The 16,958-nt window shown below is 40.0% G+C and overlaps 1 protein-coding gene across 14 annotated transcripts in view; it reads left to right on the top strand.

Annotated features, from left to right (window-relative positions):
• The window catches only part of TP53BP1 (tumor protein p53 binding protein 1), a 194,699-nt gene that overhangs the window by 161,124 nt on the left and 16,617 nt on the right, over positions 1-16,958 (top strand). For 11 of the 14 annotated variants that reach the window (XM_077127643.1, XM_077127642.1, XM_077127638.1 and 8 more), the window contains 3 exons: positions 12,484-12,755; positions 13,400-13,549; positions 13,848-14,278. In XM_077127643.1, coding sequence (XP_076983758.1) covers positions 12,484-12,755; positions 13,400-13,549; positions 13,848-14,278 — 853 coding nt within the window. The remainder of the gene's footprint in view (positions 1-12,483; positions 12,756-13,399; positions 13,550-13,847; positions 14,279-16,958) is intronic. The other 3 variants (XM_077127640.1, XM_077127641.1, XM_077127637.1) reach the window with 2 other exon arrangements.

The raw sequence follows: 16,958 nt of genomic DNA, 5'->3' as shown, positions 1-16,958 counted from the left end.
ATAAATGTCTGTTAAGTCTAGCTCAGTTATTGTAATATTCAAATTCTCTGTTTCTTTATTGATCCTCTGTCTAGGTGTTCTGTCCATTGATGAGAGTGAGGAATTGAAGTCTCCAGCTATTATGGTAGATGTGCCTATTTCTTTTTTCAGTGTTTGCCGTGTTTGCATCATGTATTTTGGGGCACTCTGGTTCGGTGCATAAATATTTATGATTGTTATGTCTTCATGTTGAATTGTTCCTTTTATTAATACATAGTATCCTTCTTTGTCTCTTTAAACTGTTTTACATTTGAGGTGTACTTGTAGGATATTAATATAGCTACTCCTGCTCTTTTCTGATTGTTATTTACATGAAATATCTTTTCCCAACCTTTTGCTTTCAACCTATGTTTATCTTTGGGTCTAAGATGTGTTTCCTGTGGATAGCATATAGAAGGATCCTGTTTCCATTCTGCCAGTCTGTGTCTTTTGATTGGGAGTTCAATCCATTAACATTTAGTGTTGTTACTGTATGGGTAGTACTTTCTTCTACCATTTGCCTTTTGGAGTTTATATGTTATATCTAGTTTTCCTTCTTTCTACACTCCACGCCTCTTTCTTTTGTGTTTTCGTACCTGTCTCTAGTGCTCCCTTTAGTCTTTCTTGTATAGCTGGTCTCTCAGTCAGAAATTCTCTCAGTGATTTTTTTTTGTCTGATAATGTTTTAATTTCTCCCTCATTTTTGAAGGACAGTTTTGCTGGTTATATAATTCTTGGTTGGCAGTTTTTCTCTTTTAGTAATTTAAATACATCATCCCACTGTCTTCTCGCCTCCATGGTTTGTGCTGAGAAATCTACACATAGTCTTATTGGGTTTCTCTTGTATGTGATGGATTGCTTTTCTCTTGCTGATTTCAAGATCCTCTCTTTCTCTTTCACCTCTGACATTCTGACTAGTAAGTGTCTTGGAGAACTTCTATTTGGATCTATTCTCTTTGGGGTGCACTGCACTTCTTGGATCTGTAGTTTTAGGTCTTTCATAAGAGTCGGGAAATTTTCAGTGATAATTTCTTCCATTAGTTTTTCTCCTCGTTTTCCCTTCTCTTCTCCTTCCGGGACACCCACAACACGTATATTTGTGCGCTTCATATTATCATTCAATTCCCTGAGTCCCTGCTCATATTTTTCCATTTTTTTCCCTATAGTTTCTGTTTCTTGTCGGATTTCAGGTGTTACTTCCTCCAGTTCATTAATCCTAACCTGTGTCTCTTGAAATCTACCATTGTAGGTCTCCATTGTTTTTTTCATCCGTTCTACTATACCTTTCATTCCCATAAGTTCTGTGATTTGTTTTTTCAGACTTTCCGTTTCTTCTTTTTGCTCATTCCTTGCATCTTCATATCCTCCCTCAATTCATGATATGATTTTTGATGAGGTTTTCCATGTCTGTTGGTATATTCTGAATTAATTGTTTCAACTCCTGTATGTCATTTGAATTGTTGGTTTTTTCCTTTGACTGGGCCATATCTTCAGTTTTCCTGGTGTGATTTGTTATTTTTTGCTGGCATCTAGACATTTAATTGCCTTAATTTATTCTGGAGATTGCTTTCATTTCTTTTACCTAGGGTTTTCTTTCTGAATGAATTTGTTGTCCATCTGTTCTTTGACATTCAGTTCAGCTTTTTCTGGACCTCTAGCTTAGATTTTGTTTAACAGAGGATAATTTTTCAGTTCTTGTTTCTTACCCTGCTTGTATGGTGCCTTTTCCCTCCCCACCCTTAGGAGGGTCTATGTAGGTATTATAGACCTCAGCCGAGGTTTCCCGGACTAAACTGGCCTCCTATCAGGGGTAGGAGTCATCTGCGTCAGTTTTTCCTGAGGGTGAGACCCAGTAGGTTAAAAGGCCTTCTTGTGAAGTCTCTGGGCTTTGATTTTCTTATCCTGTCCATTATGTGGCGCTTGTCTGCCTATGGGTTCCAGCAGCAAAAGATGTTGCGGCACCTTTAACTTTGGCAGGCTCTCCCTGCTGGGGCCATGGTGGAGACAGAGGAGAGGTTGTAGTCTGGTTTAATGGCTTCAAATTGCCAAGCCCTGGGTTCTGAATTCTTTGAGGGAGGGATTCCACCTAAGTTGGGCTTCACCCCTCCCCTGGGGAAGGCAGAGGTGTAAGACAGCCCCGAATGCTGTCTGTTCCTGCCTATGCCTGGGGCAGTTGCAGCCTGTGAAGTCCCGCCACTGAATCCAGAGGCAGCCAAGCCTCCGTAGAAACAGCCACAAAAATCTCCATTTCCTCCCCTTTCCTCTTTTTCTGTTAGCCCAGTGAGCGACCCCTGCCTTGACCAGGGTCGCCTGAGCTGGAGGCCTATTTTTAGTAGTCAGAATTTGTTAATTAATTCCACAATAGGCATTTAATTGTGCTCAGTCCCTGCTTCTGGTAAATTTCCTTTCTCCTCTGGGAAGCAGCCTGTGGGGGAGGGGCACTGGCCACCTTGGCTTGGGGAACTCTCGGTTCTGGGGAGGCTCACAGCCGTCCAGCTGGTCCAGACTTGGGTATGCTGTGTGTTTGGTCACTGATGTGGCTCCGGGAGCTGTTCTGTGCTGTTGTCTGGTTATTTAGTAGTTTTTCTGGATTATGAACTAAAAGTCGCACATTGCTAAGCCGCCATCTTGGCCACCCATTGCCTCGGGCGGGAACTTTTGATTAGATTTTCTCCACAGTGATGTCGTGGGCCAAATTGTGGGTATGGCCTTTTGATTAGATAGAAATGTCTCTCCACCCATTCTGTGTGGGTCTTGCTTAGTTTACTAGAGTCCTTTAAAAGGGGAGACATTTTGGAGAGAGTTCTGAGCTGAGCAGATGCCAACTCTTAGAGAACAGTTGGTTTAGAGCTGACAACACCAACATGAGACCCAGATGTTTAGAGATGCAGGGCCCAGCAGACATCTCCATGTGCCTTCCCATGAGATGCTAAGCAAGCCAGAACCCAGAGTTGTTTTCCCGAGGAATAAGTGGAGGCTTACCGACCCCAAATGAGGAATCTCAATGGGAAATAAAGGCTGCAAGCAGTGGAGGCCAGGAGCAAGGGACAGGCAGATGCCAGCCACATACCTTCCCAGCTGACATGGGTGTTTCAGATGACATCAGCCTTTCTTTTTTCAAGTACATAGTTTAATTCAGCCAAATAAGATTTTACCATATGTTCTAGTTTGCTAGCTGCTGGAATGCAACACACCAGAGACAGATTGGCTTTTAATAAAAGGGGGTTTATTTTTTTGGTTCTTCAGAGGAAAGGCAGCTAACTTTCATCTGAGGTTCTTTCTTATGTGGAAGGCACATTATGGGCTCTGCTGGTCTTCTCTCCAGGCCCCTGGGTTCCAACAACTTTCCCCAGGGTGACTTCTTTCTGCATCTCCAAAGGCCTGAGCTGAGCTGCGAGTGCTGAGATGAGGAATGCCGAGCTGCTAGGCTGTGCTACATTGCATTCTCTCATTTAAGCACCAGCCAATTAAGTCAAACGTCACTCATTGCAGCAGACACGCCTCCTATCCGACTGCAAATGTAATTAGCAACAGATGAGGTTCATGTACCATTGGCTTGTGTCCGCAGCAACGGAACTAGGTATGCTCACCTGGCCAGGTTGACAACTGAATCTAACTAACACACCATACATGGGGTGGGATGCCAGAAGAGAAAGCTTTGTCAGTTAAGTTCATTTTTTAATCTAATTATCTCTTTGATACAATTATTTGGAATTCAATATACCTATCAGAATTACTTTTCCAAACTTGTTCAGAGCTACTGAATTAGAATATGTGTAGTTGCATTTTTTAAAAAAATATTTTTATTGACAAATTTTCACACACATACAGTCCTTATGTGGTGTACAATCAGTGGCTCACGATATCATCACATAATTGTGTATTCATCACCATGATCATTTTTAGAACATTTGCCTCACTCCAGAAAAAGAAATAAAAAGAAAAGACATACATCCCATACCCCTTATCCCTCCCTCTCATTGACCACTAGTATTTCCATCTATCCAATTTATTTTCTGCCTTGGCTCCCCTATTATTTATTTATCTATTTTTTTTTTACTCATCTGTCCATACCCTGGTTAAAAGGAACATCAGACACCAGGTTTTAACAGTCACACGGTCACACTGTAGAAGTTATATCTTTATACAATCATCTTCAAGAATCAGGGCTACTGGAACATAGCTTTACAGTTTCAGGTACTTCCCTCTAGCCACTCCAATACATCACGAACTAAAAAGAAATATCTATATAATGCCTAAGAATAACCTCCAGGATAAGCTCTACACTGTTTCAAATCTCTCAGTGACTGAAACTTTATTTTGTCTCATTTCTTTCTAACCCCCATTTGGTCAAGAAGTCTTTCTCAGTCCCATGATGCTGGGTCCCAGCTCACACTAGGAATTCTATTGCACATTGCCAGGGGGATTTACACCCTTGGGAGTCATGTCCCATGTATGGGGGAGGGCAATGAGTTCACCTGCTAAGTTGGCCTAGAGAGAGGCCACATCTGAGCAACAAAAGAGGTTCTCTCAAGGTGACTCATTGGCATAATTGCAAATGGCTTAGCTTTTTACTTGCAGGAATAAGTGTCATAGGAGTGAACTCTAAAGTTGAGGGCTCAGCCTGTTGAATTGGTGTGCCCACCGCTTGTGAGAATATCAGGAATTCCCCTGATGGGAAACTGAGAAATTTCCTCCTTTCTCCCCAGTCCTTCAAGTGGACTTTGCAAATACTTTTTAATTCTCTGCCCAGATTATTCTCGGATGAATAATGGCATCACACTAACCTGTCCAAACCAACAGGATCTCATGCCCTATTCAAGATTCCATGTAATTATGTTGTTCAAATAAACTGATCATACAAGTTAAATTAGATAATGCACCACCCAAAATGTAAATTTTGCACCAAATATACATCCCTTCCTTTGGTTTCACAGAAAAGTTAAAATTTTAAAATATGGAACATCTCATCTTTTACCCTGTATTCTGATTTACTTTAGTCCTATCCAAATCATCTTCATTCATATCTCTATGTGAAGCTGATCACTTTTTCAGCTCTTTTAACAGTTGCTGTGTGGAGTAATGCTGACTTTCATAGCTTTAGTGTTCTAACTCAGTCTCAGGTATGACGAACTTTCAGGGAATAACCAGATTATATTCAAATATCTCTCTCTCTCTGCATTTCCTCTAGCACTTGTTTCTCGCTGTTTATTTTTAAGTAGTTTTAGTCACACATCATACATCCAACCTAAGTAAGTAGACATGCCTTCGCCACCATAATCTATGTAACGACATTTCCTTTTCTTCCACAAAGAATCAAAACCCGTCTCCCATGCCCCCCACTTGACATTTAATTTTGACATATACCTTTGTTACATTCAGTGGAAGCATATTATACTGTTACTGTTGACTATTGACCCTAGCTTGCACTGATTGTACTTTTTCCCACATAGCATCCATATTCAACACCTTGCAGTGCTGACATTCATTTGTTCTCCCTCATGCAAAAACATTTTTCTATTTGTTCATTTAATCCCCATCCTTGTTCAGTCTTAAGCATTCCTAAGTTATACCATTTCAGTCTTTATCCTCTATCTTTCCTCTGGTTTCATACGTGCCCCTAGCCCTTCTCCTTCAACCATATTCATGTTCAACTTTATTCAGTTTACTTATTGTGCTATCATCAGGTAGTATTGTGCTGTTCTTTTCTAAATTTTTTGAATCAGTCCTTTTGTACAATCTGTATTCCTTCAGCACCAAATGTTCAATCTTGACCTCTTTCTGTCTCCTGATAACCTGTGTTCTTTAACTCTCAAAATTCACTTATTAACATTAGTTCATATTTGTGAGACTATCCAGTATTTGTCCTTTTGCTTCTGGCTAATTTTGCTTATCATAATGTCCTCAAGGTTCATCCACGCTGTCACATACTTCATGACTTTATCTAGTCTTATAGCTTTGTAGTATTCCATCCATATTTATATACTACATCTTGTTTAGCCACTCATCCGTTGATGGACATTTAGGCTGTTTTCATCTCTTGGCAATTGTAAATAATGCTGCTGTAAACATCGGGCATCAGCCTTTCTTGAGTGAAAGTAACCTCTTATTGGTGTTTCAGTTTGGACATTTTCTCAATGCTAGAACTATATGCTTGTAACTTATTAAATTCCCTTTTAAAAAGCCATTCAATTTCTGTTATATTGCCTTCTGGTAGCTTAACAAACTAATACTTGGCCTCTCTTTCTTTAGGCCCAACTCTGCAAGGAAAATCATTACTCTCCCCCCTGCATGGGACATGATATTCAGGGGTGAACATCTCCCTAACAAAGTTGGATGTGACTCTCAGGGATGAGTCTGGCCCTGGCACTGTGGGATCAACAATGCCTTCCTGACCAAAAGGGGGAAAAGAAGTGTAACAAAATAAGGCATCAGTGGCTAAAATAGATAAAATAGAGTCAAGAGGCAATTGTAGAGGCTACTCCTGTGCAAGTTTCAGTTCGTTAGTGCTAGTTGCCTTGGTTTGCTAAACCCCAACAAACATTACTCCTGTTAGCTCTTAAGTACACCTAGGGCTAGAACTGAGACTCTAGCTTCATTCACTAAGTTTCCTTTCCTTGAACCTATGATTTCCAGCCCAGATAAATCCTGAGATCCTGAGGGACCAGCCTCTTCAAGATTATCAACTCTATACTTTAGTGTTGATACCCCTTCTCAACATGAAAAAGTCCAAACGGGTATTGCCTAAAGATCTCTATAGATTGGGAGAAGGATTAAAGAAGAAGGAGAAATTATAACAGAGAAAATAGGATTTAACAAATGAGTACGACTGTGAGTCACTATATTGACATTTTTTCTAGCCTCCAGTGTTTAGAGCGGCTACATGGAAAGATATGAAATAGTGGAATGGTAACCCATAACAAACTCTGAAATTTGTTCCGTCATTAATTGTTGAAGTGTGCTTAGAAAATTATTGCTTTTTCTTTCTTTATACGTATGTTTTATTTCATGATAAAAAAACATTAAAGAAAAAAAAAGGTATCAAGTATCTAGGAATAAACTTACATAGGAATATAAAGGACCTGTACACAAACTGCAAAACATTGCTAAACAAAATCAAAGAAGACCTAAATGGATGGAAAGACTATTCGTGTTCGTTCATGGTTAGGAAGGTTAAATGTCATTAAGCTGTCAGTTCTACCCATATTGATTTACAGATTCAATGCAATACCAATCAGAATTCCAACACCGACTTTGAAGACTTGAAAAGGTAGTTTTGTAATTTATTTGGAGGGGAAAAGGGGCCTCGAATAACCAAAAACATCCTGAAAAAGAAGAATGAAGTGGGAGGGCTTACACTTCCTGATTTTAAAGCTTATTATAAAGCTGCAGTGATCAAAACAGCATGGTATTGGCACAAAGGAGACATATTGATCAGTGGAATTGAATTGAGAGTTCAGAAGTAGACGATCAGATCTATGGTAAATTGATCTTCTACAAGGTCCCCAAATCCACTGAACTGGGGCAGAGTAGTCTTTTCAATAAATGGGCCTAGGAGAACTGGATATCCATAGCCAAAGGAACGAAAGAGGATTCCCACCTTACACTCTGTATAAAAATTAACTCAAAGTGGATCAAAAGCCTGAATATAACAGCCAGTGCCATAAAAGTCCTAGAAAAAATAGAGGGAAATATCTTCAAGACATGGTAATGGCAGTTAGTTTCTTAGACTTGGCCAATTGATTTTTTTTTTAACTTTTTTTATTGTATAATATAACATATATACAAAGCAAAGAAAGAAAAAAGCAATAGTTTTCAAAGCACTCTTCAACAGGTTAGTTACAGGACAGATCCCAGAGTTTGTCATTGGCTACTATGCCATCATCTCAGATTTTTCCTTCTAGCTGTTCCAGAATATAAGAGGTTAGGAGGAATAAATGTTTCTTTTTTATCATCACAATCAACTTTTTCTATTTTTGTGAAAAATATCATGTATACAAAACAATAAATTTCAAAGCACAGCACAACATGTAGTTGTAGAACAGATTTCACAGTTTGAGATGGGTTACAATTCCACAATTTTAGGTTTTTACTTATAGCTGCTCTAAGATACTGGAGACTAAAAAAAAATCAGTTTAGTTATTAAGCAATCATATTCATTTATTAAAACCTATCTTCTCTGTATAACTCCACCATCACCTTTGATCTTTCTAATTCACTCTTTAACGTTATTTGGGCTATGGCAATTCTAAATTTTTTTATATTGTAAGGGTCTGTCACTAATATGGGGTAGGGAGATGGAAATATCTGATGTTCTGGAGAGGCTAGGCTAGGTTTCAGGATGTATCTGGACCAGGGCCCCATCTGGAGGTCGTAGGTTTCTGGAAAGTTACTGTATTGCCTGGAACCCTTCTGGAATCTTATATATTTCCCTAGACATTCTTTAGGATTGGCTGGAATGGTACTGGTTGTGGGTTGGCAGTTTATGATAGGTAGCAAGGTCTACCTGAAGCTTATGTAAAAGCAACTCCAGAGTAGCCCCTTGACTCTATTTGAACTCTCTCTGCCACTGATACTTTATTAATTATACTTCTTTTCCCCCCTTTGGTCTGGATGGAATTGTCGATTTCATGGTGCCAGGGCTGGAGTCATCCCTGGGAGTCATTTCCCACACCGCAGGGAGACTTGCACCCCGGGATGTCATGTCCCATGTAGGGGGAATGGCTTGGCCAATTGATTTTTGACAAGACTGCCAAGTCCACTCAATTGGGTAAGAATATTCTTTTCAGCACTCAGTGTTGGGACAATGGGATATTCATGCAAAACAATAAATGAAGGCCTTATTTCATACCATATGTAAAACTTAACCATACAAAGATCAAAGTCCTAAATATAAGAACCAGAACTATAGAACTCCTAGACAAAAATGTAGGGTAGCACCTTCAAGATCTTGTGGACTCAAACATATTTGCACTCTAGTGTTCATAGGGGCATTGTTCACAATTGCCAGAAGAAGGAAGCAACTTAAATCTCCATCAACTGATGAATGGGTAAACAAAATGTGGTTTATAATTACAGAAGAATATTTTTCAGCCATAAAAAGGAAGTCATGATGCATATGATATATAGATGAACTGTGAGGACATTATGTTGAGTGAAATAAGGCAGACACAAAAGGACAAATATTGTATGACCTCGCTCTTATGACCTAATTATAATAAGCAAACTCAGAGTATTAGAATCTAGAATTTAGGTTAGCAGGAAATAGATTGGGGTTAGTGTATGGGGAGTTCATGCTTAACTTGTATAGAATTTCTAGTTAGGTTGCTAGTAAAGGTATGGAAATGGATGGTAGTGAGAGTAGCACATTTTTGTGAGTATGATCACAGCACTTAAACTGTACGGGTGAATGTGGTTTAAAGGGGAAACCTCAGGATGTATATATTACTAGAATAAAAATTAAAAGAAAAAAACATAGGCTTTTACTACACAGTGAACCTTTGTAGAATGATGGACTATAGTAAATAGTACAAGTATAAGAATGTTCTTTCATGAATTATAACAAATGTACAATACTAATACAGGGTGTTAATAGAAAGGTATATGGGGAAAAATACCCCTAGTGTAAATTATGAATGATAGATAATAGTATGATTTTAATAATCTTTCAAAGGTAACTACTGTCAAAAAAATAGTATAGTTATTTTTTAAATGATTTCATCAGTTGTAACAAATGTTCCACACCACTGTAAGGTGTGGGGGTGGGATAGTCTATGGGAATCTTAAATTTTATGCATGATTGTTTTGTAAACTTACAACTTCTGTAATGAAAAAAAATAAAAGAATGTGTCGGCAAGAGAAGCTGAAGAGATTGGTAAAGGCCTACAGCATCAAGAGCTTTTTATACCATAGAAGTGAATTTACCTTTTTATCTTCTGTGTGTTGTGTATGCTTTAAAGAATTTGGGGGAAGGGAGTGACATGTTTAGATTTGCATGTCTGAAAGTCACAATGACAGCAGCAATTGACAGCAACAAGTTGGATTGGAGTGAGATGAGATTAGAGACATAGTTCAGGCAAGAGGTAATGAGTGTCAGGTTATGAGAGTGGTAATAATACATAGAAGAGAAATACTTAGAAGGTAAAATGGATCGCCTCCAGTGAATCTGGGAGGAATCTGGTTGTAGGTGTTTGGGCTTGAGCAACTTGTTGGATGCTGTTAGCATATACTATATAAATAGGACACTGATTTGAGATGAAGATTATTCAGTAAATATTTATTGAGAGCCCGTTTTGTACGGGTACTCAGCTAGATTTTAGGGATAGGATTCTTAAGATCTTTGTCTTAATGTGGCTTATATTCTATTATATTCTAGTAGGGGAGACAAACAGGAAAAGAATTAAACAAATATATTTAAGAGATCATTACAAGCCAACGTGGACCCTAGGCCTAAGTCATTATAAGAGCAATGCTTGACTTCTGGACAGTTACAATGCAGGTAGAGTTGGCCTAATGCCCAGAGTCCTGGCCCTCTAAGCAGGCCTTACCCCCACTCATTACCATGTCCAAGAGAGGGAAGTTACTCAAGGTCTGGGCTTGCAACACCTGTTTCTGGCTCTGGCAGGTCATGCTAACTTGGAATGAGAGTAGATGGTAATTAGAGAATGGCACAGTTATAATTAAGATTTTGGAGGTGGTACAGTGTCTGGTAATGAGCATGGGAGTAGATGGCTGAGGTAAAGTAGAGGGGAAGGTTTATAGTGATAATTGGATCAGGAAACTGGGAGGTGCCAGATGGGTCATCTGATGGATGTAAGCCACTGAGAATAAAGATAGAAGTAAGATGTGAGAGGGAGAAGGGGTTGTGAACCAGGATTTAAGGTCTTCAGTGTATGAGATAAGGTTATGGGAGAATATTGTTGAATAACAAGGGGAGGGGCTACGTTTAAACACAATGGCCAAATAGTGGTTTGATTCGAACATGAGGTGGGGAGATAAAAATGAGTAGTAGAAAGGTATCTCATCTCTAAACTTCTCTATCAAGGTTTGGTTGAGAAACACCAGTCCCTGCTAGACTGCTGGAGAGAGCTGCAAGGGATGTGGGATCCACCTAGTATATCCATTTTTCAGTTATTAGGGCAAGGAATTGGAGGAGTGGATAATTAATTCAGTTTTGGGTCTGTTGAGTTTCAAATCTCTGTGATCCAAGGGGAAGAGTTTAGTAGGCATTTGTATCTGTGAGTTTGGAATAAGTAGTGTGAGACTGTCTGGAGAAAGTATGTAAAAGTGAGAAAAGAAATGAGAACAGAGTCCTGAGAAATGCCAGTTTTAAAGGAATAAGAAGAGAAAGGGAACCCCAAAAGAAACATAAATAGAGGTAGCCAAAGAGGTTGAATGAAAGGAAAAAGTGATTTTATGGATTTTAAAGGAAAAGAGATTTTTCATGAAGGGGGTTGTAAAAAAAAATCATTTAATAGTATCATTTAAATGTGTGTGTGTGTGCATATGCATACATGTGCATACTCTCCCCAGAGTGACTGTAAATTCTTTGAAGAAGAGTCCATCTAATATTTCTCCATATCCTCTATGACAACTAGCCCAAATATTGCATGAATAGTCTAGAGCAGCGAGGCAAGTGTGTGGCACCCATGGTATAATTTCTCAATCATGTGCCCATAGTAGACATTGTTGACTGGTTTTAGAACCTTCTGTCACTGAGCCTGGGATTTAGCCTCAGAGGGCTTCTTAAAACTGAGCTAAAGGGAATCAAACCAATACATTGACGTAAGCATGTGAGATAAACCAGTTTGACATTCTTGTTTATAGATTCTGAAAACTGATATTTTGATGATAACCTCTTTGATCTTCATTTTTCTAAACAGTAATAGCATAAGTTTCTATTTCCTTGATCACTCATTGAAAGGCCATATAAAATAACAATGTCAAAAAACATAAGATACTACTTACTGCTAATCAGATGCCTGGAAAGGCTAATAATCATCAATCATTTTCCTCCTGTAATTTTTTTCTACCTACCACCTTCTGTCTTCCCTCAGATAGGGATTGATCTCTGTTTTCTGGGTTAGCACCCTTTCTTGTTTCTCAGTAGTCTAAGTTTGTGAACTTGTCCAATAAAAAGATAATTTAACTTAGTTCAGTATAAGCTGAGCTTCCTTCCTTCTTCCCAGACTAGTACCACCTTTATTTTTTTATTGAGGTATAATATATTTCCAGTAAAATGCACAGATCTTAATAGTTCATCTCAGTAGGGTTTGACAGTTTTCTGTACCCATGAAACCACCCCCCAATACAAGATGTGGAAAATTTTCATTATTCCAGAAAGTTCCTCTTGATGCCCTCTTTTCTGCATTGAAATTTCTTGCCATGTCTAGGATTTTTCAACCATCACATTGGTTTTATGTTATTGTGGCTTCTTTTAGTTTCTGTATCCATTCTTCCTTTTAGGAAACTGAAGAGCCTGTTGTAGAGTGTCAAGAGTGTGAAACCGAAATTTCTCCTTCACAGACTGGGGGCTCCTCAGGTGACCTGGGGGATATCAGCTCTTTCTCCTCCAAGGCATCCAGCTTACACCGCACGTCAAGTGGAACAAGTCTCTCAGCCATGCACAGCAGTGGCAGCTCAGGGAGAGGAGCCGGACCACTCAAAGGGAAAACCAGCGGGACTGAACCCGCAGATTTTGCCTTACCCAGCTCTCGAGGAGGCCCAGGAAAACTGAGGTGCAGACAGGGTCTCCAGAGGGAAAGCGACAGCAGGGGCAGGGTTGCTGGCATTTTAATATCACAGAAAAAGGGGAGTAATGGGAAATCTGCCCCATCTTCCATCTAGGATAAATCAACTGTTCTTTCTCCCCATTTGTTCCTGTCCTGTTTTGGGTTTGCACGGGAGGTCTGGTAGAGCCCTGTGGGAGGTACATTTTGTTGGCAAAAACCCTGAAGGGACTTTGGGAATGCTGGGAGCACCTATTCCTCCACCCCCATAGCTGTTTTGGTTAGGAGTACAGAAAGTTTGGGAGAGTGGCCCAATTTGATGCATCCCCTGACTTTTTGTTATATACTGCTGGTGTCCAGAGCCTTAAGTCGAGAAGGCAGGGCAGAACTGTGTGTGCTGTTTTTGAGGGCAGCAGTAGGAAGCTTTGTTAGGAGGGAATAGGCCTGCATAGATGAGAATATCCTTCACCTTTTATCCCACATTCCCTACTTCTTGGCTGAGAGCTTAGTGGTGGGTGTAGAGACCAGCTCCTGCTGCCCTGGAGACCCAGCACATGTTGGCCTAGCATTGTAGTCTGAGGGCCAAGGGGAAACTTTGTGAAGAAAGGATTCAGTAGCAGGTGCTATCAGACTAACCTGTCTTCATTCTCTAGTCCTAGAAAAGGGGTCAGTCAGACAGGGGCGCCAGTGTGTGAGGAGGATGGTGATGCAGGCCTTGGCATCAGACAGGGAGGGAAGGCTCCAGTCACACCTCGTGGGCGCGGGCGAAGGGGCCGCCCGCCTTCTCGGACCACTGGAACCAGGTACCCGGGTAGTGTGAGATACACTTAGTCTATGACTTGTTCAGAAAAAAAAGGGAGTAGAAAGAAGAAAGGGGCATTTAGAGTATGTGGGGTGTCAAGAGGGAGAAGAGGGGCCCAAACTTACTGGGGAGTGGGCAGGGATCAGAGTGAGGCCACTGAAAAACCAGGCTCATGCCTGTGATGGGATTATCAAAGAATGGGCTGAAGAGATCCATGGACAAGGAAGTGGTAAAATTGGTAGGTATGTACTCATCTATCTTCTTCTCACTGTTTTATCCTATCTTTTATTTCTCTTCAGAGAAACAGCTGTGCCCGGCCCCTTGGGCATAGAGGACATTTCACCCAGCATGTCACCAGATGATAAATCTTTTACTCGTATTGTGCCCCGACTGCCAGACTCCACCAGAAGAGCAGATGTGGGAGCTGGTGTTTTGCGTCGTAGCGACTCTCCAGAGATTCCTTTTCAGGCTTCTGCTGGCCCCTCTGATGGCTTAGATACTTCTTCTCCAGGGAACAGCTTTGTAGGGCTCCGTGTTGTAGCCAAGTGGTCATCCAATGGCTATTTTTACTCTGGGAAAATCACACGAGATGTTGGAGCTGGGAAGTATAAATTGCTCTTTGATGATGGGTACGAGTGTGATGTGTTGGGCAAAGACATTCTGTTGTGTGACCCCATCCCACTGGATACTGAAGTGACAGCCCTTTCGGAGGATGAGTATTTCAGTGCAGGTAATAAAAGAATCACAATCTATAGAGATTTACTATGGCTTGGAGCAATTTTTGATTCTGTCAACAATTACCAAAAAGCATTTACTCTGGCCTGGGTCTCCAAAGTCAGAAATCTCATTTCTACAACACTGGTTACTTTCACCACTGATGTTTTTTGTCTGTTTGTTTGGAGTTTGTTTGCTTTTGAATAAACTTTTTATTTTAGAATAATTTTAGATTTACAGGAAAGTTGTAAAAGATAGTAGAGAGTTCCCGTGTACTCTTCACCCAGTTTCCCTTAGTGTTGACATCTTGTATCAGCATAGTATGTTTGTTAAAACTGAGAAACCAATCTTGTTATATTACCATAAACTTAATTCCAGACTTTACTTGGATTGCAACAGTTTTTCTATAATGTCCTCTTTCTGTTCCAGGATCCAATCCAGAATACCACATTGCATTTAGTTGTTATGTCTCTTTTAGTCTCTGATTTGTGGCAGTTTCTTGGTCTTTTTTGTTTTTCTTGACCTGGACAGTTTTGAGTTGTATTGGTCAGATATTTTGTAGAATGTCCCTTAATTTAGGTTTGTCTAATGTTTTCACATGATTAAGTTGGAGTTGGGAGTTTTTTAAAACAATGCCAGATAGGGGAAGTTTCCTCATCACATCATATCAGAGGGTACTTGATATCTACATGATATCATTACTGGGTTAAGATCACTGGTGATATTAATCTTCATCTTTTGGTTAAGTTGTGTTTACCAAGTTTCTCTACTTTGAAGTTGCTGTTCTTTCACCACTGACTTCTAAACTTATTCCCTGCTTTGGTGGGAACCCAGCAGTTGAGTCTGACAGATAGAATTGAGATATTTTTGCTTAAGAAGAAGTTGTTAGTGCTATGCTTGCATACTTGATTAGGGAAGTAAAACTTCTATTACTTATTCACTGGTTTGAAGAATACCTTTTCTATTTTTGAAGTAGCCAGTAACCTGCCTATTGAAGTCTGTCTTAGCTTTCTTGTGATCGATGTCCTTTCCTCTGAGAAGTAACTGTTTGCCCCTTTGTTTCATTGTAAACTGGGCCACATCACCTTCTAGTTTTGGATACACCATTAGCTGTATGTGGTATGAGTTAGGAGTAGCACAGAGATTGGGATTCATTATGACTCATGACTCATAATTTATCTGTATTAGATACAATTCACTGAACTCTCACATGCTATGCAGGTTCATATTTGGCCCTCTTAAAATAAATGTAGACAATTCTGTATCCAGAGTGCATCTTGGCATCAAGGGGTAGGAATTCTGTGTTCCAGTCATTGAGAGTATCTACTAATGCCAACACGAGACTGCTTTTTAGTTCTATTGTTTTCTATTATTGTGAAGTGTATTGTTGACCTTTGGTTTCTTTGTGCTTTGGGGAGGGTCTTTAGTTTTCGCAGTAGGGATTTAAGATAGAGAATGAACAAAAAAGGGAAAAGAGTGAGTCTATGGCACATATAAGGAGAAAACCAAGGCCTACTTTCTCTATATTCTTTTCCTTGGTGGAACAGGCTTTGGATTTCTTTTTTTGGATTAAAAAAACAAACCATCATTCACTTGTCCATTTTTTCCCCTATAGTTTCCATTTCTTGTTGGATTTCAGATGTTCGTCCTCCAGTTCACTAATCCTACCCTCTGTCTCTTGAAATCTCCCATTGTAGGTCTCCATTGTTTTTTTCATCTCTTCTACTGTGCCTTTCATTCCTATAAGTTCTGTGATTTGTTTTTTCCGACTTTTGATTTCTTCTTTTTGCTCATTCCTTGCCTTCTTCATATCCTCCCTCAATTCATTGATTTGGTTTTTGATGAGGTTTTCCATGTCTGTTCGTATATTCTGAATTAATTGTTTCAGCTCTTATATCTCATTTGAACTATTGTTTTGTTCCTTTGACTGGGCCATATCTTCAATTTTCCTGGTGTGATTTGTTATTTTTTGCTGGTGTCTACACATTTAATTACCTTAATTAGTTTATTGTGGAGATTGCTTTCACTTCTTTTACCTAGGGTTTTCTTGCTGGATGAATTTGTTGTCTATCTGTTCTTTGACATTCAGTTCAGCTTTTTCTGGACCTCTAGTTTAGGTTTTGTTTAACAGAGGATAATTTTTCAGTTCTTGTTTTCTTGTTTCTTGCCCTGCTTGTATGGTGCCTCCCCCCCCACGTTTAGGATGGTCTATGTACGTAGGTATTATAGACTCCAGCTGGGTTATCCCGGACTAAAATGGCCTTCTCTCAGGGGGAAGGAGTCACCTGCGTCAATTTTCCCTGAGGGTGAGACCCAGCAGGTTAAAAGACTTTCCTGTGAAGTCTCTGGACTCTTTTTATCTTATCCTGCCCAATATGTGGTGCTTGTCTGCCTGTGGGTCCCACCAGCATAAGATGATACGGCACCTTTAACTTTGGAAGACTCTTTCTGCTGGGGGCATGGTGGAGATGGAGGAGAGGTTGTAGGCTGGTTTTAATGGTTTCAAATTACCAAGCCCTGGGGTCTGAATTCTTTGAGGGAGGGATTCCACCTGAGTTGGGCTTTACCTCTCTTCTGGGGAAGGCACAGATGGGAGACAAGCCCTGAAAGCAGCTTGTTTCTGCCTATGCCTGGGGCCAGTTGCAGCCTGAGAAGTCCTGCCGCTGAATTCAGAGGCAGTAAAGGCTTTGTAGAAA

The sequence above is a fragment of the Tamandua tetradactyla genome, chromosome 14 (assembly GCF_023851605.1).
Source record: "Tamandua tetradactyla isolate mTamTet1 chromosome 14, mTamTet1.pri, whole genome shotgun sequence".
Classification (NCBI taxonomy): Eukaryota; Metazoa; Chordata; class Mammalia; order Pilosa; family Myrmecophagidae; genus Tamandua; species Tamandua tetradactyla.
This window is presented reverse-complemented; position numbering and strand designations above follow the sequence as displayed.